This window comes from Carassius auratus, unplaced genomic scaffold (genome assembly GCF_003368295.1).
Source record: "Carassius auratus strain Wakin unplaced genomic scaffold, ASM336829v1 scaf_tig00034894, whole genome shotgun sequence".
Classification (NCBI taxonomy): domain Eukaryota; kingdom Metazoa; phylum Chordata; class Actinopteri; order Cypriniformes; family Cyprinidae; genus Carassius; species Carassius auratus.
In genome coordinates this window covers 15,910-42,278 of record NW_020526182.1, presented here as the reverse complement: position 1 = coordinate 42,278, position 26,369 = coordinate 15,910, and the positions used below count along the sequence as shown (strand labels likewise).

The 26,369-nt window shown below is 40.4% G+C and overlaps 1 protein-coding gene across 2 annotated transcripts in view; it reads right to left on the bottom strand.

Annotated features, from left to right (window-relative positions):
- Positions 1-26,369, bottom strand: part of LOC113081672 (receptor-type tyrosine-protein phosphatase S-like) — a 134,834-nt gene that overhangs the window by 95,700 nt on the left and 12,765 nt on the right. For both annotated transcript variants that reach the window (XM_026253695.1, XM_026253696.1), the window contains exon 2: positions 12,071-12,239. In XM_026253695.1, the coding sequence (XP_026109480.1) occupies positions 12,071-12,155 (85 nt within the window). In that variant the 5' untranslated portion in view covers positions 12,156-12,239. The remainder of the gene's footprint in view (positions 1-12,070; positions 12,240-26,369) is intronic.

Below are 26,369 nucleotides of genomic sequence, written 5' to 3'. Positions count from 1 at the left end.
CACATTCGCGCCGGCGGCGTATCTTCGCTTCACCCGTGACCGTCAGCGGCCACACGCAACGGCCTGCAGTGCGCCTGTATATGGATTTTCTGACAGCCGCGTCTGACGAGAGCTCGCGAGTATAACAGAGAAGCTCTGATGAGCCGCGCTACTTCACGAGACAAAGAGGATCACTCGCGCTATTAACCTTTCCACTCACCGACACTCATTTCTGCAGGTGTTTACAGTACACACGATCCTATGAAGGAGAAACAAAACCAAATGAACACGCTTTTCATCTTCTTGACGGCACAAACATGCACAGATGGGTCGAACAAACGGAGAGTACATGCATATGGTACAATAAAGCAATAACTGATGCCCGCTTACAAAAGTGGCATATATATATATATATATATATATATATATATATATATATATATATATATATATATATATATATATATATATATATATATATATATACCAAGCTTGAGCAGCAAGATTGTGTGCAGTTTTAACTATTTCTTCCCATTTGTAGAGTAAAGAGTATAGATGTTAATATCTACCAAAACATAAAAATAAACAATACTACTACTATATATACACATATATTATGGCAGATATGTTTCATAACTGAAGGGAAAACATCCTTGTCTTTGTCCACATGCATTATTCTTTTTTAGACTGTTTTTCTCTCAGCTGCAGGACTTTCGAAACGCTTCCAATAACATGTTTCTGTCGCCTTCATTTGGAGAGACTCCTATAATAGGAGGCTCGGGGTGACAGACGCGGTTAGATGACTAAGACCATAATCAATGGAGGAAAAAAAAAAAAAAAAACCTTTCGGGGCTTATACTTAAAAAAAAAAAAGAGCTCCATTATGCTGGGAATTAGAAAAAATGTAGGCGCAAAACATGGCAGCCCATCAGCGGCGTTTAGGAAAGGGGTGAGAGCATCACTTGTCGCCCATCTTGTTTTAAAATATCCACCTTTCAACCACTGATTGAGGCTTATCTGAAAGGGTAAAGAGGAATATTTCGGTATCACGCGCACTTTAGCTCTGAAAGAGCCAATTACGGGGGATCCCGGTGCTGGATAATGTCCTGAGTGGCTGTAATTTGAGAAATCAATGTGTGCAACATGTTCAGGTAAACATCTGCAACGTTTATGCTCTAAACTAATATCTACATACAAGACAAGCACCTGCTCTTATGATAACAAGACCAAGGTTATACACCAATGAGGTCTTTACCATCATCTTCATATTTACAGCAACCTCAAAACGACAAAACAGGGACATGTTGAGGGATAGGTTACACAAAAATCCCAATTATGTTCTGTTCATTTACTCACCCTCAGGCCATACAAGATGACTGTGAAACAGTGAAGAAGATTTTTAGTTGAAACCATGATTATACAATTATACCGTGATTATACGGTATTACAGTGTTACTGTAGCTCAGTGGTAGAGCATTGATTAACAAGGACAAGGTTGGGGGTTCAATTCCCATGATAGATAAAATTGATAGCCTGAATGCACTGTAAGTTGCTTTGGATAAAAGCGTCTGCTAAATTAATTTAATTTAATTTAATTTAATTTAATTTAATTTAATTTTTAATTTAATTTAATTTTTATTTAATTTATTTAATTTTTAATTTAATTTTTAATTTAATGTTAATTTTAATTTTAAATATAATTTTAAATTTAATTTAAAAAAATTAAAATTAAATTTTAATTGAATTTTTAATTGAATTGAATTTGATTTAATTTAATTTAATTTATACCGTGATTCATATAATGGAAGTCAATGGCTACCTGTTTTTATGAAATGTATATAAAGTGTATACAGAAAACACAATGATGATATATTAAGGTCTTATGAAGCGAAGCGATCAGTCTGTGCAAGGAACTGAATATAACTTTATTGTGAACTAAATTGACTATTTACGAACATTCGTTTTTTTTGCTATTGCAGCAGTTAGAGATCTATCTGTGTTGGATATATAGTATTGCTCCCCTTCTCCTGCCCCCAATGGACAGCATTCATATTATTTTATTTGGGAACGAATCACGGTTCATTTGCGTCATCAAGCCAGCAGATTTTTACCCTGTTATTTAGTAATGACGGCACAGGAGAAGGCAGCAGATACATAACATTGCTCTCTGCACTTTTATATATTTACATATTTGAACTGTTCATTTTGTTTACTAACTTCGGTACATAACGCCACTTGTGTCTGTCTTACCAATGTACTGTAAATGATCTAAAGAACGCTGAAGGCTAACAGAAATCAGATATACGGCTCTGCAGCAGGTCAGTCAAGCTCGTCAGGAAAGTTTTATCAAATAATACGTCATTAATAGTGGTTAACGTTGTGATTGGGTACGATTGCGTTCACATGAACAGCTTCACATCATCCAAACGAACTGAACTGAACAAAAGTGCTAGTGTGGAAGCACCCTAAGAATTAATTGATGCACACTTGTGTAGACAAATCAAGTAAAAGCAGAAGAGAAAGTCCTGCGTGTGGGACCGAGGCCAGAGGAAAAGGATTGAGTCTCAGGGTTTAGCTTCGGCTGCTTGAACACAGAGATTTGTGGCCGTGTGCTCGACTGGTCTCTGCGGGCCTCGGCCGACCGCTCTTCATCCTCCCAATTGGACTTTTTCCCTCTCTCTGGCCACATGAAACCAACATGGCTATCAGTCAACAGATCTGACTTCAGACTGGGCCATTGCTGTGGAAACACACGGACCGGACGTTTCTTCAATGGTGGACAATCAACCGCTTCGAGCAGGAACGATAAAAGGACAGGAAAACATTTATATATCTAGTTATATTGGGTAATGCAAATCGTAACTCAAAAATACAGTTGTGGAGCATCTGTGAGCAACTAAAACCGACTCAGAAGAGATTTCGAAACAGATGGCGGTAAAGGTCATGTGTGGTTTTTGTGCAGATGTTTTTCGGGAGGTCATCATCAGCGCTAAGAGGGTCACTTAGATCTTATATTACAGAGCAGGACAAACACATCTGGGCAAAACTCACCAGTGTCTATGATATGATGATTTTTCAGGATTGAAAATAAGTAAATAAATAAATATTTAATTACATAAAGCCTAAATAACATCTCATTTGTTTCTCATAGGCTGAATGAGGTCATTTGTTTATATATATATATATATATAAGTAAACACAGACACACACACACACACACATGTTAAAAATCACTATTATCATTAACTTATTACAATTTAATCAGCAAAAAAATAACAAATAAATATTTGAATGTGATTAATATTAACTACATTTATATTTGAGGGAATTTTTTAAATAATAATAATTTTTATTATCATTTTTTTATCATATTATTGTCAGTTTATCAGAATAAAAATAATCTCTCTTCAACATCTACATTTTTCCTAGACAATAATGATAATTAAGTGGATGGCAAATGAAAACATTAGACTTTTCAGAGTTTTCTCCTTAATTCTTTGAATAAATAAATGAAATTTGTATAATAAAAATATTTAAAAAAAAATAAAAATCATCACTTATTTTACCGTTTTATTTTATTTTTTTCAAAGATGTATTTTTCTAAAAATAAATAAAAATGTAAAGTAGTAGGAGTAGTAATATTATAATTATAAATTTCCCCAATTGTAAGTCATTTTGGATAAAAGCATCTGCTAAATGAATAAATGTAAATGTAATAATTTCTTATAATTGAGTTAATTTAAATTTAAGTTTACGTGCAGAGTAAATATCAAAACTGTCTCAGAAAACAAAAAATCTATTGGTTAATTATTTATAAAACTACAACAATAAAATAATTCCTTCTCATCTTATAATTTATCATTTTAGGATAAAAGCTCCTTAATATACTCTTATGTATGCAAGCTATCCACAACAGGAAGCCACTGTGCTTATATTCCTCCCACAATCCTCCTGCCACATTACTACAATCACACTGATTATGATACTCCGAGCGGACCCCAATGAGCCGCTTGTTTCTGGATAAGAAAATCTTTAGCAGGTGCGGGGTGAGCAAGTCAAAGTCTAGCGCGAGTTTGAGGAAATTAAGTTGAACAATAAGGCCAATTTTACAACGGCCGGGCCTCGGAGACGAGGAGGAAATTGCCACGATCTCATGTGATTTGCAGAGTCCTCGGGTGATTGCTACTTGTTGACAGGCCTCCTAAAAACGCACACCTGCGATCGCTCTAGGGTTAACGTCCTCAGAGCGGACGGCGTGGGCCATGAGAACCTCAAATGAGTCATTTATAAAGATTAGATCATGATAAAGCTGTACAAGATGGATCTGAAGAGGAAAAAGGCCAAATGACAGTGAATAAACACCTCGCTACGGATGAAACATGTCGCTAGCTGAGAAAAAGACAACATCATTATGTCACTCAGGCTTGAATTCAACGGCTGACCGCTTTTAATTGTAGCCGTGACATCAATTATGCAAATGAGAACAATAAACAAACTAAACCGAGCGTCACTGGATCAAATAAACAAACAAAATCATCAACTCTTCGCTTCAGCACATGTAATACATGTAATCAAAGCCCACTCGGGTATCTGTCAACTATTAGCTCATTCTCATACAGTTTTTGAATTTGCTCGCAAACTGATCGTGGAGTCAAAAAAGAAAGCATGTTTTTAATCTATCGATGCAAGGGCTGATGGGACTTGAGTGAAGGACTCAGCCGGTGACGTGGGATCATAAAGGTGATGTGCAATAATCATTTTAATGAAAGTATAAAGTGATCAGGGGCTGTCATGCTCCCAAAAAAGTGCCCTGACTTTAGTCCATACAAGGATTGCAAGTCTTGTATATTATTATATATAAATATATATTTGTACTTTTACATTTTTAACTCGATATGCAAGAAACTTGAAATCACAGATGTTTTTAATTTCGGCGCTATTTGCAATAATAAAGCAAGAAATTTCTACATTATTTTCGTACATGCAAAGACATGGCTCGAATCATACGGACAAGTTTCCTGGTGTATTTTTGTCGATTCTTGACCTTGACTTGCCCTGATCACAATTCTTGGAAAGGAGCAACACGAACATTTGTAGAAATGTCTCTTCTGATGCTTTACGAAAAAGAAAAAGTATATATTTGCGTATATTTGAATTTTTTTCTCTAATATGTACTTAAGAAACTTGACGGATCACTGTTTTTAATTATGATTTTATTTGTTGTAAAATTTGTTTTCCTGGTGTTTTTTTCATTTCTTGACCTTGACATGCTCTAGTCACAGTTCTCTGGAAAGGAGCAGCGTGAACATTTATCGAACTCTCTCTTTTAGTGCTCAACAACAGAAGATCACGAGCGTGAAGGGATTTAAACTAGCCCTTTAACAAGCATCCCAAAAAGCCTGTGCGTGGTCTGAAGACGGATGCCGCCCGGAGCCATGAACATCAGAGCATCAGAGATTTACTCTGGCAATCGAGCTGCGTCAGGGAGGTTAAACTGCAGCACGGAGCGAGGCAGGTAATGAGGGACATTCAGGCCTTTTAGCTGATACCTTTAAAAAGACAAGACCAAGTGGGGGTTTCTCTCCCTTAGGGGCCTGAGATCTCTCACTTGGAAGCTTCAAAGGAGAAATAAATTATTGAAATCGCTCCTATCACTTTCTATCCGAGTCAAAGCGGAGAGGAGCTGGCACGCGGACACTTAAGGAGACTGCTAAAACAACACAGGCATGTGTTATTGAGCAATCATACTCGGAGGCTGTAGAAACACAACAGTGGTTTTATGGTGCATTGTGGGCACTGTGCAGGTTGTGGTGTACAGTTTCGACAGGATATTTTGGTCCGGTCAGCACGGCGCTGGACGGGGTGTCTGGAGGTTTGCACAGTGGGGTATAGAGGTACTGATTGGGTGTTTTGTGGCCAGACAGAGGCACACCCAAGCTAATAAATGAACTGTTTTTAGAGCTTGTGTGGAGGATTGTGGGAAAACGGACCCTCATCTAACACCTCATCCCAGATTGAAGGATATGAATTATAGAGTGTGTGGTTGAAATAATGCCAACATATACAAAAGTTTAGACACACTAGACTGAAATTATTTTTTTCATGATCATAGAAATCATTTCTGGTCAAAAGTCTTGTTATTCTGAAGATAAATCTAAACGCTTACTGTTATAAACGGTTATTTTAAACACAGATATTGGGAAGCTACATTATAAAAGCTTCCATTTTAGCTATAAAAAACAAATATATATACATATATTTGGTCACTATACAATTATATGCATTTGTCTTTTAGTCAAAAATGTATTTATGTATTCAACTAAATAGTATTTTACTATATATTATGTTCTGTATAATAAAGCAAATTATTTATAAATTAAAATAACATTTACAAACATATATAGAAATATATGAACATATTGTCATTTAATATTAAATTGCATGTAATAAAATTAATTATAAAACAAATTAATTAAATAAATGTAATGTTTACACATCTAAAAATGTATATATATATCCATACATACATACATACAAACGCACAAATGTATGTTTAGTTTTTATTTTATTTATTACAAAAAGTAACATACAGTATCTACACATACATATGCACACACTATATATATATATATATATATATATATATATATATATATATATATATATATATATATATATATATATATATATATATATATAGACACACACACACACACATACATAAGCACACACCAAGCTAAACCAGATCTAATGCTAGTATGTATTCATCTGACGCCAACAAGTGCTAAAGTAAGGATGGAGACTGTGTGTGTGTGTGTGTGTGTGTGTGTGCGCACACTCAGAAGCTAATCATGTAAATGTAAAGCTGCTGGACTTTCTGCGCACACACACACACACACACACACACACAAACAAGCCCCCAGCTTTATTACCACAGGCCAGATTTATTCACAGTCCTTTTTTCTTTTTGATTAAAAACGTCTCCTCCACATGTTGATTTATGAGAGCATGAGCGAGCGAAAGGGAGGGGGGCGTGAGGATGACATCATGCGGTTGGCAACCTCTCGCAGAGGTGACATCCACTCGCTTCGTGTGTGTGTGTGTGTGTGTATGTGTGTGTGTGTCTAAGTAAAGGACCGTGTGCAGCGCAGCTGTACGGCACAACGACCACAAATCCACCTGGGCAGCGTGTGTGGGCCGAGCTGTGCCTTTAAAACAGGTGTTGGTAAGAAAAAAACCATTTAAAGTACACTAGAAACAGATCACAACCCAACTTACATCCACAACTGGATGCGCACTTCTGAGAAAAGAAAATCGAATGTGATCATTGATTCATCCATGTGATGCTACTAGCTTTACCAGAAACAGGCAACGGTTTCCAATTAGTAGCAGTGTTTTTTGATGAAAACATGCTACTCTGCAGTTTTTATGTCCTGTTGTACTATTATAAAATTGCATTAGGAAATCTGATTTCGTAGTTTACATCAGTGAACAAAATAATATACATATTTGTTTACTCAAGTGTAGCTGTCAATTAATGCTAAGCTAACACTTAGCATTAACTTCTGATAACTTCTTTCCCAAAAAAGTAGCTTGATTGTTTCTAGACTCACAAGCATTGAGAGGTCTAATAGTGAATAGCTAAAACTGTTCATTTGAATGGATCCGTTAAAATAAGCTACTTTTATGTCTAGATTTAAGTGCAACTGTAGCCAAATGCTAATGCTAACTCCTTTCCCAAAAAAAAGTAGTTTGACTGATCCCAAACACTCATACAAAGAATCTAATATTTATAAGCTAAAACTTATTTTAAACAGTCAAATAAACGTATTTTTATTGGTAACTTTAAGTGCAGCTGTTGCTAACTGCTAACTTTTACTGCTAACACATTTCCAACAAGATTTATTTGACTGTTTCCAAGCTCTCATACAAAGCATATGCTTTAAAAGTCAACAACTAAAATCTGATACTTTTATTAGCTTAATAAAATTAGCTTTTATTGTTTGACATCTAAATGGCAACTCTTTATTTTCTCAAAATATGAGCATAATATCTCATAATTCACAGCAAACCTTTCCAAATTACTTTCAAAACTTCTCCAACACTGAAAATGACACCAGAACAACAACGAAATGTCCCCCGTTCAGCTGGCTGTGCTGTAGGACAACCTGACGAGACAGTAATTAGCGATCCGAGCCTGTGAGAGTACAGCGGACGACATCGCAGCCAATCAGACGGCGCCGTGCAGAGGGTTTAGGTGGCCAGGGGTTTGGGGGGATGGAGTGATTAGAGCTCGGGGACGATGTGCACTGACTAGTAAACATCTGAAGACACAAACACACAGAGCAATTCTGAGGGAGTCACGGTATGAAAACAGAGATGGACTGATAGTGAGAAATTATATATCCTACAGTCATAGGTGGTGCATAAAAAATAAAATCTTGTTATTGTCTCAATTGTTTGTCCTAGATTACATTGAGGATAAATACACAACAACAATAACAACGTCATCGTCTCAAACCGTGCTCAGATTTGTCAGAGATCTCAATGTGCACTCAAATATTTCTATATCGATCCACTTTATTTGTATAGCTGTTTTTGGAAAATTTAAATTAAAAATGTATGATAATTATGGATTATTTTGGGTTTCTTTTTAAAGCATTTGATGAGAAACAAGTATACAAATGCACAGGATAGCAACATTTTTGAATGATGTATATGAACGCGTGGAAGTATACAAACAAGAAAAATGTCAAATTTTGAATGAAAGTTCATGAATGCAAAAAATAACCAGATTTTTGGGGGACAGAGCATACGAAAGCAACAAAACGGCAAATTTTGGATGGAAGTATATGAACTCACAAAATAGTAACTTTTTTGGGACGCAAGAATACAAACGCAAAAAAATTGCCACATTCTGGACAAAAGTATATTAATGCGAAAAAGTCTGCTAATTTCTTAATCGACTGGGATGTTACTGGAAGAATCTTCAATTAGTCAACTATCGTGAATCATCACTAATGTTTAGTCTTAATCTTAAAATTAGTCAAACAAAAGGCTAGAAACATATTTTACACAAGTATATGAACACAAAAAAGTTGCAAGTATATGAAAAATTTAAAACTCCTTAATCGATTAGCAGGTTATTGAATGGCTAGTGAATTAGTAGACCATCGTAAACTATCACTAACGTTAAGTAAAGCAGAAAGAAATGTACACAAAAATACCTAAATTTCCTAATCAACTTCTCTAAAGAATTTGAGAAACAAGGCAATCGCTTATAGCTCGGTTCTGTTTTGTTGCATGCTAAAATACATAAATACAAAGTTTCTTTCATGCTAGGGGTGTAACGGTACGTGTGCACCGAATGACCAGATGCAATATTTTGTGTGTGGAACATAGGTAAATTTTCACGTTTCCACACGAACATGTTAAGTGGCTGAAGTCTCCGCGTTCAGCGCAAATCCCCCTGAATTTTCAAAAGCTATCAGGCGAGTGTGAACATCACTACAACTAGGAAAAAAATGACCGTAATTAAAATGCAGTTACCGTCTGCATTTAAACAGACCTTTGCTCTTAATTCTGATCGGGCCAATGCTATAACGAAATCTGAGCAGGTCTAAAAACTTAAACTGTTGATGCTGCACTTTACACTTTGGAAAAGTTACATATATATATATATATATATTAAATAAGAGCAGGCCTACAAGCTGGGATTGGTAATGCTGCACTGTAATCATAGTTATTTATTTATATTTTTCATTATATTTTATTATATGATATTGATTTGAGACATTGAGACAATTTAGTGGAGAACTTTGCAGCAGTATTTTATTTCTTATTCTTTTTTTATTTTTTATATTTTATTAAAAAGTGTTTAAAAAAAGTGTAAACAAATTGTTAAAAAAAGTTTATAGTAATAAACAACCTGCAGTTTAATGTTTGCATTTCTTTCCCTTACTGTACCGAAAATGAACCAAAACGTGACTTTAAAACCGAGGTACGTACCGAACCGTGATTTTTGCATACCGTTACACCCCTATTTCATGCCATTTTTGCATTTGCAAACTTAACATACTAACATATTTTGGAGAAAATTCATTCCGTTGCAGTACATCTAGCCATTCTTGAATGCATCTAAAGCCTAAGCCTGAATAAAACGTAAGTCATACAGTAGACGTTCAAGCAACCCATGACTAGTAATAATTTTGTTCATCCTCATTGCGTCAGAAATGCATTTGCTTCTGGGCTGCCTTTCAAAACCAACATACAGCAGGACAGAACAATGTTGGGCACACAAAGACGTGGCATATCTGACAGCGGCCCATTCTCACGTTATCTCTCGGGCAGCGCTTGAATTACACCTATTTTAGGCTTGAAAGAAGCAGGGGGAGGCTTTACCTCCGCTTTCATCTCGCACTCGCCTCTCTTTACTTCACTTGACTCTTTGTTTTGTTTCCCTAATGCGTCTCTAAACCCATCTTAGGGTAGAAATGGTGCAGAACAAATCCTGACTTCGAGCCTTGGAAATTAAAAGACAGCGCAGGCCCCGATCCGTCTGATGAAGAGATATACACGCGGAAAAGAGACTGAATAATCGGATAAACCGTGATCTCGCACTTCACGTCTCAACGTGTACGGGGAGATCCTTAAACCCACAGAGATTTGTTTTTGATGATTATGAATCCTACTAGTCGGTGGCTTGCCTGGATGACTAGCTGATCAATCAGATCAAACAAGTCCTGTGTAATTAGCTTAGTTTCAGTTCAATTGACCTAAAAATACACATTTTCTGAGAGGATGTAATCATGTTAACATTCTAACAGATACAACTAATTCAATTACCAATAAAAATATCAACACAACAACAAGACATTAAAAAACTGTCATTGAATTTCCTATCAATTACTGTAGATGGTAAGTAAATCTTGATTTTAGTCTTAATTTAAAAAATTGTTGTTCTAAACAATTTACACAGATATACCAATGCAAAATGCAATGGCCAATATTGGGTCTGCAATGATAATATGTTGTGTTGACCCAAAACGGCCAACCTTTAACCACTGATTTGGCCATTATTGGGCCAGCAATGATAATACATTGTGTTGACCCAAAACGGCCACCTTTAAGCATGATTTGGCCATTATTGGGCCAGCAATGATAATACGATGTGTTGACCCAAAACGGCCAACCTTTAAGCATGATTTGGCCATTATTGGGCCAGCAATGATAATACGATGTGTTGACCCAAAACGGCCACCTTTAAGCATGATTTGGCCATTATTGGGCCAGCAATGATAATACGATGTGTTGACCCAAAACGGCCAACCTTTAAGCATGATTTGGCCATTATTGGGCCAGCAATGATAATACATTGTGTTGACCCAAAACGGCCACCTTTAAGCATGATTTGGCCATTATTGGGCCAGCAATGATAATACGATGTGTTGACCCAAAACGGCCAACCTTTAAGCATGATTTGGCCATTATTGGGCCAGCAATGATAATACGATGTGTTGACCCAAAACGGCCACCTTTAAGCATGATTTGGCCATTATTGGGCCAGCAATGATAATACGATGTGTTGACCCAAAACGGCCAACCTTTAAGCATGATTTGGCCATTATTGGGCCAGCAATGATAATACATTGTGTTGACCCAAAACGGCCACCTTTAAGCATGATTTGGCCATTATTGGGCCAGCAATGATAATACATTGTGTTGACCCAAAACGGCCACCTTTAAGCATGATTTGGCCATTATTGGGCCAGCAATGATAATACATTGCGTTGACCCAAAACGGCCACCTTTAAGCATGATTTGGCCATTATTGGGCCAGCAATGATAATACATTGTGTTGACCCAAAACGGCCACCTTTAAGCATGATTTGGCCATTATTGGGCCAGCAATGATAATACATTGCGTTGACCCAAAAATGGCCACCCTCAACACTGAATCAGCCAATATTAGGTCAAAGGTCTTAACATTAGCATGGCTCTAACTCTTAATTCTAGAAGAAAACAAAGTTCTATTCTAGAGTTCTAAAACACTTGAGACTTAAACTCAAGTTTCATGTTGGTTTGCTCTTACATAAGGCCAAGGAGCCGGTGAGCAGCGGAGACAGCAGCAGGGCACTCAGGGAGAGCAGGATAGGCAGGTGGCTGGCTGGCATCATGTTGCAGATGACCTCTGACCTGGCTAGAGAGCCACGGCCCCACAGGCTGGAGACGAAGGGTCGGCACACTTGACGTTTGGTACTCTGGAGGAAAGATAACAGGAGAATGCTGATGAGTAAGGACGCTCACGGACACAGACAAGAAAAACACAGAAATGTTAACATTGTTTCACCAGTCAACCATCAAGTACATTCACAGGCTTTAGCAGAATGCTCAGTTTGAGCTTGTTCATATTCCCTCAGACTCCCAATTACAGTTTCACACAACTCATAATTAGTCAGACTTCATCACTGGATCTTGTCATTATTTACTTATCCGCCCATCTTGTAATTACCAAGACACTCATCAATATTTCAGACGCGTCTCTTTGTTTTAGCCAAATTGCTATTAATCCCCCCGTCACTGCTTTCTGCCTTGGGAGTCGACTCGCGGGTTGCTGTGTTTCTCACACATGCGAGGCGGAAACCCGGCGAACGTGCTTGTACACCATTTAATTAAAGATGGCAAGAACATCAGATGGCAAGATGGCAAGAGACGCACGAACACGTGTAGCTGCTTTCGGAAGCGCTCGATCACGTCGAGAATGAAAGAGATGTTGACATGAAGCACTGGGACTCTGTAAAGAGTGACTGCGGCATCTGCTGATGAACCTCCAGGCCTCTGTGACTCAGTAAGGGGCTTCAAAAAAGCTGCAGTCCAAGATGGCACTTTTTTTTTTTAAATTCATGCCACGGGGAACAATATTTTTCATTTTCTAGAAGAAATAAAAAAATGTTCTAGCTTCAAGCGCAATCAAATATTTGTATAAAAATTCTACAAAAAAATAAAGAGAAGTCATCGACGCTGAAACTAAACCATCAAATGTCACCAAGAAGCCAAGATATCTATATGACTGTGGGTGTCGACATAATGCACTGCAACAGTCCACTATTCTTCTCCTCCTCGGAGGGCACGTGAAACCCTTCAAACTTTCATAATACGTCTAGTGTCCTTCTGCTGCGATCAACACACTAACACAGCCATCACATACACACACACGGCGTGTCAGTCTGCATCGCTGTTTGTGCTCCTCTAGTGTGGTGTGTTCTGTTTCCAGAGAGCCTGGAAGTCATAATGCGCAAGTGAGGACCTAGCGACAGCTGGCTTGTCAGCTTGGGGTTTCCTGTCAACCTGCATGGCGACACTTGAAATGCTGCCTCACATAAACAATTGAAAACGTCAGTCGAGGGATTCGGCTCTGGAGCGCCACAAACAGAGGGCCAAAGCAGGCACGGCATGCCCAGACAAAGAGGAGGAATATGTCCGCCCTGATTTACGACGCGCCCCTGCACTGGCTGTCCAAATCAGATTCCAAATGCAGCTCCCGTTCATGATGTCTGGAACGTACGGGAAGGCCTGAAGTTTCATTGCAACAGTGTGCTACAACGAAACGCAGACTAACAATGCATTCATCAAAGGCAGTACATTTGAAACACGCTTGGGGTGAAACCACTCAATTTCATGAATGCAAAAAAGTTTTGGTGCAAAAGTTACTGAACCCAACTGATGTGAAAATAGATGTTTCACTTCATGTTCCTCACTTTGGCTAGCCCCAAAAGGCTGGGTAATTAAGCACATTTCAACTGCACTGTCATGCAATATGCACAAGGACCTTTGTGAATAAATAATTGAGCTGTACAGAGAAGCGAATGTTATGGACTTGTTCGGGAGCCACACTACATGCACAGCCACTATGCAACAACTTATGCATCATGCCATTACGGTTTGGCATTGCATTCTTAACAATGTGTTGCATGCATATGATGCTGATGCAAAATCATTGCACACTCCGTACATACAAACAGTTTTGGTGCGAAACCCCATACCTCAAAAACTCCAAATAACCCAAGCTATTTTAAACAAGCCATTATGAGCCAAGGATACGCCATGCCTGTGGATACCAGCATTGAACCACTGACAGTCAGTCGAGCGGCTCGCGAGACGTGCATTTATGCATGCCCAGGTCTTTTATCTTTCCAGGTCTTCCTATCTCCTATCTTTCTTGCTACCTCCAGCCAATGGCTATATGCCATACGAGTGTGTTTTTTCTTTTTAATGGAGAGCACCAGCAGCCAGATGCAATCAGAGCTGGCTGGCTTCCTAATCCTGCACGTTTCCATGAATTAATAAGGCTAACATGTCAGATTCGCCACTGAAACGGAGAGATATGATGACAGACAGAACAGAGAGTGAAAGATTGAAAGATCTGGCATTTCAAACTGGGGCGCACGAAAAGATGCATGCCCTGCAGTCGCAGGAATAATAGGAGTGTTAAAATGGGGCAAGACACAACTGAATTGTAGTGCGTGAACAGAAATAACAATCTTCTTCTAAATGAATGCTGAAGAAGAGTTGTAAACATATGGAACAGCCAAGTATAAACTGTGGCTGCAGAAAACGCAGGCTGCATTTAATGCACTTGCATTAATGTGAGTGATGATACGAAAACAGAAAGAGTTTTGTGCATACGTGAAGCAGTCAGTCCCGATTTGTGCAACCAGATTGATGCAAGAATGCAAAAATCTGCTTGCAGCGCATGCCGATGAAGAAACTACCATGCAGATACTTAGAAAAGAAACAGATGCAGCTGCATAACAACTGGGAGGACGATAGTGTGTGTGTGTGAGAGAGAGATTTTTAAAGCTGGATAATCAGAGGAGGAAGCCAGATCGGAGTCCCCAGTGAGTCTGTGTGAGGGAAGAAAGCATGGCGAACGTCCAATTAAAACTCCCAATTAAGCACCCCAGAGAGCGTTCCTCAATATAGAGATCAAACCCCTGATAACCGCGCAATCGGGCGTGATCGCAAAGACATCGTGCTACAACTTGTCTGCAACGCTCTCTTAACCCCTATAGTCACCTCTGACTCAAGATATTGTAGGTGATAGCATGCTAGCAGGGCTGCTAACATCCCAATGCTAAAAAGGAAGATTTATCAGTCTCACATGAATGCTAATTAGACTTCTAAATTAGATAAACAAATGATGCACGCTGTGAAGTGAGTAGCGTGTCATTATGCACAATCCTGCCGCCAAAAATTAGTGGGAAAGAACACGGGATCCAGATTTTTAGCTGGGTCCTCTGATTAGATACACGCACTATAATGAGATGGTTTAAAACCAGATTCAAGACAAAGGACCTCAGAGGGGTCTCATAAAACAATGCCGCGGCCATTTCTATTTACGAGCGAATGTAATATCCCTTAAAGAGCCCCTCGTAATGGCGCCATTCCCTCCGTATGCTACAGGCAACAGAGGCCCTTGTGGCTCTTGATTCAGTCCAATTATCAAGGACACACACTTCTCCTGCGGTCACACACACTTATGTGTCTGTCCGCGGCCGTAAAGTGAGAGAGCTCGAGCACACACACACACACACACACACACATCTGGATTTGATGTCAGCAGCAGATTTGCCTGTGTAGTCCAGGTGGTTAGAGTGCGTGTTTGTCTTTCTTTGCTGTCCAAGCTGCCATTTTTAATAGTGCACAAAGAGAGGTCAGCATTCGTCCCTACGGCAAATTCAGCCTGAGGTGCTTTCACAGTTCAGCTACCATTTCCACTGCAGTTCTGACAGTACAGCTGACATTTAAAGGCAATGGTAAATCCAAGTTTGTATCGTTTCTAACAAGTAGACAAAAAACCACTGAAATACAATAACAAGAACTCAGAGAGTTGCCGCACTTGTGACACAAAAACAATACTGATCTGATGGTACATCCTACCTCCTTACCTCACTGGAAGCATTTAATGATACTTTACCAGTTACTTTCCGTGCTTTCTGCCCTAAAGAATCACTAGTACAATGTAAATGTCACAAAAAAAACATATTTTATGTTAAATTGTTATTAAAATAAATAAAAATTACTATAAATATACTAAATACTATAACATTAAATACAGAGCAACAAATACTGCCAATGTTGAATAATCATATGCATTTGCATGCATTTGTGGAAGCGTTATGTAAATATCTTTCTCCAGTTCTATCCTCTCCCTCTAATGCGCCACACAGATGCATAACAATCACAGCATTATCAGGTGATTGCTTCTCATTTCAAGGCACACACCTGCCATCGCCATCATGGCTGCAATCCACAGAGACACAGCGAGAAGACAGCAACATCTTCTGTGACCAAAGCCTCCTGCCTTAGTGTTTGTTTACAATGGCAGTGAGATGATCTACAGCCTTTCCCTGCGCTGCAGATGTGCCGTGGATCCCAGATGAAATGTTTGATGAAAAATAACACAGTCGCCCTGTCTCCACTTAAGATGCAGAACAGTGGCAGAGAAGAGAGAGGCAAGAGAAGCAGGCTGAGGGCTTTTGCCAAGAAAACGTCTTTCTCCTATATCCTCTCTAAACAGCCGTTACATAATTCTGAGTCTTGAGTACAACCAGAACGGTTGTGTGTGTACGCGTCAGAACAAAGTGAGCGCTGCTTCACGCTGATATGTCATTCTGAGAAAACCAGGTGGCACGTTTGACCTTTGCGCTCAAGGGAGATAAATCCAAGAGTCCTTTCACTTCTGTGAGAGGAACAGACGTGCTGCAATGCAGTCAAACACGCCACTCACATAAAGCTTGGAGGCTTTTAGCTCATATCCGTTAGCTTTGAGGCTAACATCTATGTGCTACCACACGCCTGAACAGGGATGAGAAAAACCTTTAGAAGATATTCACATCACAGTCCAACCTACATTTTTATCCAATAAAATACTCTATAATAAGAATGCCCCTATTCCCCACTACTAGCTTCAACCGACTAGCAAAGTATAAAGTGTAAATATAGTATAAATTGGATTCCCTGGGAATCAAACCCATGACCTTGGTATTGCTAATGCTCTGCTAGTTGAGCTGCAGAAATGTCAACACAGCACTAGTAAAGACAATTATTTTCCAAAAGTGTTGGTTAGCTAAAATGGAAAAGCAGTTGGATATTTTCAGCGTAGGCCATGTTGTCTAAAAGACAGGTCATTGAGTTTTTGACATGCTCGACTGTACTATTCACAAAAGCCAATTTATTTACAAATTTGGCCTGACTGCGATCTGCATTAGTCCTTAAAAGAAGAATGACGCCAAGCCATCTACATGCAATGCCTTCCCAACTAAGAGACCCAACCAAGAGCTTTTCGAGGGCCACCCTCAAATATCGGCACACATTTATATTCCGGACCCCAGAAAGGAATACAATTACATTAAGCATAGGTGCCCCTTGGAAATTGGAATAGTTTTCTTAGCTGGGTAAGTAGCACCTCTACATAGTTGCTACGCGATTGCAGCATGCAATCATTCAAATCAAGTTAAATAAATTGTTATTTGGGAAGCTGGCAACCTATGATTCGGCAGCTGCTCCGGAGGATGGGATGGTTCCTTTCAAAGGTGGACAATTACGCTGCCACTCACTTTTATTGGCAGCGCAGCCTGAGGCGGGGTGGATGGACTGCATTAGCATTCCAGCACTGCACATCCATTTAGGCTAGGTGTAACCACACTGCCGCAGGCAGGATGTTAGTGCTCTACACTGCAGACAACATCCTGGTCTCATGGCAGGAAGCAAAGAATCCCAACATGAATGCAAGCTCCTGTCTTATACTGACGGTGGGATACAATGCATTCTGGTATTTGGGCAGTAAATGGAACACAGGTAGTTTTGTTGAACCTAAGTGCACTAGCATATCCTCCTCTGTGCTGAGAGGCAGTTTGCACCTGAACTACACAAGTGGAGCTGTTCAGATTAAGAGCTCTTTCCTCAAGGACGCTAGCACCCCCCAGAACCATTAACTGAAATAACTTCATAGTGCTAATTAACAACCCCAGGGTCAATTCGTCACCTTGTTTATACATGCTCCACTCGACAGGGCCTGCACCGAATTTGCGAAGAGCGCTGCAGTAATAGTGGCTGTTTCAACAAATGGGGAATTCAGATTTTTTTCGCCCCTTTACTCACCATAATAAAACCATTTTGCTCAAGCATGTTGACTCCTCACCACTGTAATTACATGACAGCGCTGTGGTGAGTGGGTGCAGAAGTGTATAATCTCATTCTGACCGCGACTGGAGCCTCAGGAGAAAGCACAGTGAGGCAGACGTGAGTGAGGTAAGTGTCCCTGGGTTCATGACTGGGCTGAGTAGATGCAGTTCCCTCCCCTCAGCCTGCTGAATCCAGAGAATGAGAGAGAGAGACGTGTTGAAAACAGAAAACAGATGGCCAGGTTTGGGTTTGAGTCTCCTGTCTGTCACCTCCCTCCATCCCAGCTCGAAAATAACAACTGGCCACTTTTTACGGCCATTATAAAAGCTGCAAGGAGGAAAGGCAAATAGAGTTCCGGGAGCTCTACCACAGTTGTGCTTTCCCAATCTCACTGACTGGGCTGCATAAGGGCGAGATTGTAGAATCCGAGGTGAGGCGACCCCACATGCTCTGTAGGAATGGGGTAGAGGGGTTGTTAGCCTCAACTTGGGCAGCTAGATATTCTGATGAGTCCCTGAACAAGCCGCTGAGGAAACAGAGACTACACTGTCCGCATATGAATGTACCACTCATAAACAGGCACCGAAACACTAGGTTATTGTTGGAGTTCGACCTCATGAAGGACATGCAGTGTTCTTTGAGGCTCAGCGCTGATGCTGTGTTGCATCAGAATACGCCCTGACCAATGCCCAACAAATCCTTCCCTGGCCACCCAAAAGAAGTTCTTATTACCTCTTCAGACAACTGAAGACTTGCAGGAGGGATCAAAGGTGAGAGGTCAAGCAGCTGGTTAAGGCTCTTTTTTAACCATGCAGCATTCTTGTGCTCCTTGTTTGTAACCACACTTGTTGGCAATAGTATTGCAAGACCATCAAAAACAAATGCATTCAACTCCTACGTGTGCACGCAATACGAACAGCAGCATTAAAAGATGGCAGCATTGCGTGCCATGAACAACCCTGTGGGGGCTTCATTCGTGTCAGGAAACTGGCCCTTTTCAACACTGTATCAGGCGTGAAGTCAGAGCTGCATGGTGTGAGGTGTAGTCAGCGTGAGAGCAAGAGGCGCCTTCGTTTCTTTATCTCTAAAGAGATCTGACAGGTCCTCTGAGCTGCGAGACAATACTTCGACTTAGCTGTGGCGCATCAGCCACCCCACGGCCTCCAGCTCGTCCAGAGGGTCCGAGCGGTCAAAGAAATGACAAACGTCGGCAGAACGAACAGGTAAGAGGACGACAGCGTTACACCAGAAGCCTCGCTCTGTCCTTTCGCAGAATCTCTCCATCAACAAGGCTCAATTGACTCTCATTCATGGAACAACGGGCCTAAATAAGGGAGCGGAAATGAGATGAGGAAATCTTTCCTTGTTCAGTGAAGGACAGAGAGTGAGAGAGAGAGCACAATTGGGTCAATCCGATGAATCGATCTCGGTGATTGGTTGACTGAGCAGACGGAATTGACAGAGGAACATTTTCCCGCAAGCAAGTCAGGCTGATTATAAAACAATCAATTTTTCATTACTGTAACAATTGGCAGCGCTGACCCACAACGTGGAATTCTGGAAAAGCTAATTCAATACTATAGGTTCGATGACTTGTTAGAGATCCTGCTATTAGCCAAGGAACACTCAAAGCTCTCATGAGATCCATAATCAGATGCAGACAAATAGACTCTAATTCTTATCTTAGATACAGCTACTTTATTCTCAAACCTAACATCGATACTCTGGGCTAGAGTTTCTTTGTGTGCACAAGGAAGCAGAGAGCAGTTCTGTTCATTACAGACTAGGAAGCCCCCCTTCTCTTTCTCACCGCCCAAGTCTCGTTAGTACCCGCTGAGCGTGAACGGGAATGTGTGGGCCGACTTAATCAAAATCACTCGTGGGGAATTTGAATACTTTAAATTAAGAAGCTGTGACGCTCTTTTCTCCTGGTCTCTCCGGTCCAGCCACCTGGTGGGCACGTCTGCTGATTACGAAGAAACGGGTAGGAGGAGCTGCCAAAGAAGAGCTGAACACATCAAGTGGTGAACCACCAACTGTGCTAGAAGGGAATGAAAAAAAAAACAGAACTTTACGTTGCCATAGTTATCATTTTGGCTCCCTAAAAAGGGGACGTTTCTGTTCAAGTGGTACACCCTTGAGTTATTACTATCACCATCATCTATTCCTCTGAGGTGTGTGAGCTCTAGGCCCTCAAGTGCACCCTGGGATGACATCTAAGGGTGGTTATGTGGCATCATTTAGGGAGGTGCTTGAATGAGACAGGATGGAGCTGTCAGCGGATAAGTGTGCTTGCTTGCTAAACGTGTGATGCTAGTCCCTCATTCCATCTGTTTGATCATGAAGAGGGGGAAGAGTACAGTGAAAAACGAAGAGGGTGGGAGAGAGCAAAAGGAAGAAGCAGGTTTTGGAAAACCTGGTAAAAGAACTGAAGGCTGTCATTCCAGTACAGCCCAAGCTGTTCGGCTGTCGTCAGGCGAGCTCAGCAAGATGCGGCCTGCTCCATATGGCTTGCTCGGATCTGCCATCTCAAGGGAAGAGCTGCCTGCCTGCATGTTTGGGAAGAACGAGAGAGTGTGTGATTGTGTTTCACTCTGAAACGCTCATGTTTATGCAGAATATCAAGCCGGGTATTGTTACCGCTGTCCAGTTCTGTCAAAAATAGAAGCAGAAGCCTTTCCCAAAATGTATTTTCTTGGCAAACCTCTGCATTGTTGAGTTTCCAGAGTGCTTTAGAAATCATAACGAGTCCAAAGAGAAACTTTCCACCCCATACCTTGCTAGGGGAGATGCTTTCTCCCAAGCCTAGCAACCTTGAGCATATTCCCATGGTGAAAATGTGGGATCCAGACAGGCTCAGCAGACCAAATCTAACAGAGGTCTGATGTTTTATAACAACAACAACACCTGAAAAAAATGAAAAATCCAGCGGCAATGGCTGTTTAAAAATAGTAAATCTAAAATTAAGTTAGGTTTATGCTTACAAAATGTGAAAATTGTGACAAAAATTACCCAAACTGGATTTGAATTTGGGTCAGTTACGAAATGTGCAATCTATATCTATATATATTTAAACATGCACTCGTCAAAGACACGCAAGTGTTGTATGGAAAACATTCCCTCTCTCTCTCTCTCTCTCTCAAGCGGGGGCAATAAGAATTGTGCAGTCTTGTGCGAGCAAGAGCTTGATTAAGCAAGTGTGAATGGTAACAAGGCCCGAGGGGCCAAACAGCCAGGCAGTAGGGATTACAGAGTGGGATTGAATAAGCTCATGTATGGAACACACATGAGAGAAACTGTGCAGGGAGCCCTGTTTACTATAGCAACATATTCCCCAGAAGCACACGTATGGGGGGTTGCTCACACACATGGTGGATCGGGATGAAAACAGATCTGTCTGGAGTCACATAAAAATGATGGACTAGAACAAATATACTTGAAATACAGAGGTAACGCCCAAACGGGCCATATTAAGGGTAGTTTCTGTGTGCTCAAGTCAATTTAGAAGCAAGAATGTGAACCGCCACAACAAAAACACTGGAGAAAACAACATTCATATATTGCACAGCCAATAAACTCAACGTTTCTTTTAATTTTGCCCAATAAACTGTCACAGCATGCTGTTAGATCTAAAAAATGAAGTTCTATTTGAAGCTCAATTTAACTTTGAAGCTACTAGAACACAGAATTACTGAGGAAAATGCACTGTTTAGTTTGCATACTGCAGAAGGAATCTCTAGAAATATTTTGGGGCTATTGTGTTCAGGATGATTTCTAAATCCCACTTGCTAAAGACAATGTAGCATACTAGAACACTTACGCATAGTATTTTACAGAAAATTAAAAATAAAGTGCAGAATACAATATATCCTTGAAAATATAATTTTGTAAGGTATTCCATTCCAAATGTGCAATTTTTTAAAAGCTTACATGCAGTATACAGTGTATACTGCACCATTTTACAGTAAAGATTAAGCTAGTAATTACCAATTAGTAATTATCAGTAAGGAATAAGATAGAATTCCATTCTGAATATACACTATATACTGCACAACTTTTAGTAAGGCGTAAGCTAATATTCCATTCTGAACATGCAGTTTTAAAAACTAGTATGCAGTATGTAGTATATGTTTCACGATTTGATTTCAAACAAGCAGTTTTAAAAACGAATATGCATTATATATTATTGCAAAATTATTAGTAAGCAGGAAGCTAGACTTCCATTTTGAACATTCCGTTTTTAAAAACTAGTACTGCATAATTTTCAGTAAGGAATTTGCATGAATTCCATTTTGAATATGTTGTTTTTTAAAAACTAGTATGCTGTATATACGGTGTATTTTGTAGTAAGGAGTAAGCTAGTATTCCATTCTAAACTTACAATTTTTAAAAGCTAGTATGCAGCATACAGCATATACCGCACAATTTTCAATAAGTAATAAGCTGGAATTAAATTCTGAACATACTGCATAATTTGTAGTAAGGAGTAAACTAGTATTTCATTCCAAAACACAGTGAGGGTCTGTGGTGCAGCGTAGCTCAGTGAGTGTGTGCTAAGGGCCAGATTTAGTATGTGTGTGAGAGAAAAGGATGGGGTCAGTAAGAGAGGAGTGCAGCCGGTCGCCATCGCTCCCCGTGGAAATGTGAACCAGCTGTGGCATTCTGGGGGTTGATGTGCTGGGGCCGATAACACTGGGCCTTTTGTCCATCTGCCCTGACTTTCTGACATTCTCCCACTCACTCTCCCTCTCATTCCTCATCCATCGTTTTCTCTCTAGATTTCTCACTCAGCCACCACTTGGCTAGAGAAAACAATCTTCATTCGGTAATTGGGGGGCTCTCAGTCTCACACACGATTGAAAGGCAGTCGCAGAGACACAATATGTTATAAGCACACATAAACAAACAGAAGGCTTGCGGCCACACAAAAGAAGCTTGATGGGTTGTTGAAGGAAACCGACAAAAAGGTGCATGTTTCACGAAACCTATTTTCTGTCAAAAAAGAAAAGGAAACAGCAAGGGAAAACATCCAAGAATTGAATCTTTTGTAAACCCTCTGCAAAAACATCAAAACAAAATGTCAGTCTAAAAACGACATAATACTACACATACTATTTTTTTTTTTCAATTTCTGTAACTACAACAGTTTTATTTGCTCCTAAATAAAAGCTAGCATAAAATAAATCACATTTTCCTGATGGGGGAGCAACAGTACAAAGCTCAAGCTGTTTTCATTTACACTAACAAAATATGACAAGTGATGTCATTATCACTATTATGAAGTTGGAAATGTAGCACAAACAAGCTACATTTAAGTATTTCAGATAATTGGCAAACTGAGCTAAACTGCGGTAAAAACAAAAATAACCTTAAACTAAGCTGAAAACCTGCACAAAATTTAGCTATAAAAATATTGCGCTAAACACTGCACTGTGTTAGAAAACTCGAACCCCCTGAAACCTTCATAATTTGCATAGGGCTACCAGCTTCTGTTACAAACAAGAAAAAAATAGACTTAGCAAAGATTAGCATCCTCACATGATGTTTTTGTTTATTCTCCACTCTCATTAGCTTTGCAGCGGGGATAATTATCGTAAGCTTCACGAAAACCAGATCCTGTCAACGTGGAATAACCTCAGTCAGCTGTCCATTCGGACGACATAAACTACCTTTCCAGTGCTAGGCAGCCCCCTTCCCAGCATTCCACAACTAAAATAAATAACCCGTCTCTGAATGGTATTTTAATGAGAGTGTGGGAGTGGAACTGTTATGCGCAGCTCTCCGCATGCCAACGTCTGAGCCTGGCCTCCCTTTACGCCGCTAACAATTAGTTAGCTAATCGGCCACCACTGTGAGAGAAATATTGTTTCATAAACACAATATGACGGGGACAATCAGGCTAGTTGGAGCACGCTACAGCAATGGCAACATTACGTGCGTGGCGCACTTAGCAGTGGCTCTCTACCCTTGGAACGAGGGCGTACGCTAACCTTTAAAGAGCAGGGTAATGTATGGGCAGAGGTTTTACGGCTAGCGATGAATTCATTACGGCGACAATCTCAGCTGATTTGCCATTTCAACCTTCTGCCAATAAACCTAAGGACGACATTTCGAAACCCCCACCCCCCCCCAGTTTTAACCTTAATCTAACCCTCATCTATGAGGAGACAGGTGAATATCAATTATGTACTGAGAAGTATCAATGTCAAACAGACGGTCCGAGCTGCAGGGGTCCGTTTAAGCCAGAGCGTGTTGCCGAGGCAGGGAGTCTTGGTCTGGAAGTTTCACGCTAGCTTAACACAGTTATTTCATCATCGGCTCCCTGGGCCTAAAAGTTAATCTAAGGCGCCTTGCTTGGGATTTTACTGTGGGTTTGAGAAGGTGGCAATGCGGTGGCGGAGATTAGCCTGCATGAGATGTTTCAGGGTCGAATGTACTCGGATGTTGGCTGACAGCTAGCTTGTTTTAACTAAATGGCCACCGTGCTGAAAGCAATTAAGGCTGCTGTTGAGAGCAGTGTAGCAGTCGCTGTACCATGAATGGCAAGTCTCCCGGAAGTACCATTAAATCCTGAGGTGGGAGTTTGCAGGTTACACACACAGAAGGAACGAGAGGGGAAAGGCTGGCTTGTCCTCTGGAGAGCCGGGAGCCGCCGATAAATCTTTGCCTATGGGAAGAGTCACTGATCCTTCTTCAGTTACCCAAGCGTGATATGCCACTCACGTTTGCATCCATTTGCAAGTCAAGTAGCTCACTTCGCATTCAGCGCAGACAGGAGTGGTGGATAGGATCTCCCCGGGACTCGAGACAACATTGATTGATAAAAACTAAATTAATACATACAAAACATGGCTGTTTATGAACAGCTACAAGGAACAGAGACTTCAATGTAGAATGGGCAACTCTGTATTTTGAAGTACGCGACACAAGTGTTTAACTTGCAACTACACAAGATATGACCCTTGACAGAACTGTCTAGCCTGATGTGACCCCAAGGCTCCATGGGAATTCACAACAGTTAGCAAAAAAAAAGGTAGACTCCACTCCAGCTGGACCGTGCATGCCATAGGGAGAAAGCAGTTGCCTTATTCTGGGAATTCCCTGGTCAAAGGAATTGGCCGTTTTAGCAGTGGCTAAAATGAAAACAATAGGAATGTATTGGCAGTTTATGGGAGAGAAAAAAAATGAAATGATGGCCTCTTGAAAAACCCAAATTCCTCCTATTCCTTCAGCTCCCGTTTCATCTCCACCCGAGGCGAAAGGTTAAAAATAGAGGGACTGGGAAAACTCACTTTTAGCCCCGTAACTGTGGAGAACTTGGTTTGACACTGAGCTGATGGGGTGGAAGTAGAAAAAAAATACAGGGACGCGGAGTGGTTTTAGCTATTCTGGGTAATATTTTCTATAATTTGCAGCACCTTCATACAGGAGAGTTAAGACTAGATTGATGTTTCTAATAGAATTTAGAAACTCACTGAAACTCCACCCACATGTTCAGACTCGCAGTCTGGTTTCAGTCAAGAGCTCGGTCAAAGGTCAGATGAGTTGGCGCTCTCCATGGCAACTGGAGGAAAAAAATCCATGCCGAAGGGCTGCTTATGACCCTACCCTCATCGCCAACTTGGCAATTGCTTTTTTAACTGTCCATCATGGGAATAATCCTTACATTCCCTGTGACCCGAACAACTCTGGAAAGAGAAGGGGCCACATGACTTCCTGTCTGCCGTTGGACTCTGAAGTTGAAGGGGGTATATGAAGCATGAGTAGGGACTTCAAAGCCTCCAAGAAGAGGTGAACGTATTTATAGACAGGGCTGGCGGTAAAGTTGGCAGTAGTGCTGGAGGGGCGTCTAGAATAAAAAGCAGGGTTGCCCTGAAAGAACTCTAGAGCCTGCTGGGAGATAAAAATAACTCCGAGGCAGCTAGGGCCCGGACTGATTAATGACTCCATGGTACAATTGAACATTGTGTAAACATTGGATCTTGGGCTCTGGCTCAACAAACATTAGCTGGGAATTGTCTTGTTGGGGTACAAGAAGCTGAAAAGGGTTATGTTTTGAGACAAATACATGGGAGGCTAGTAAACAAGTTTGCTAAGACAGCCCGGTATCTCCAATACAATCTGAATGAACCCAAAAAATGGTGTACTAACTCTCCAAGATACTGTCAATATTTGAAACCCCTTCAACTTGACAGAATGTGTTT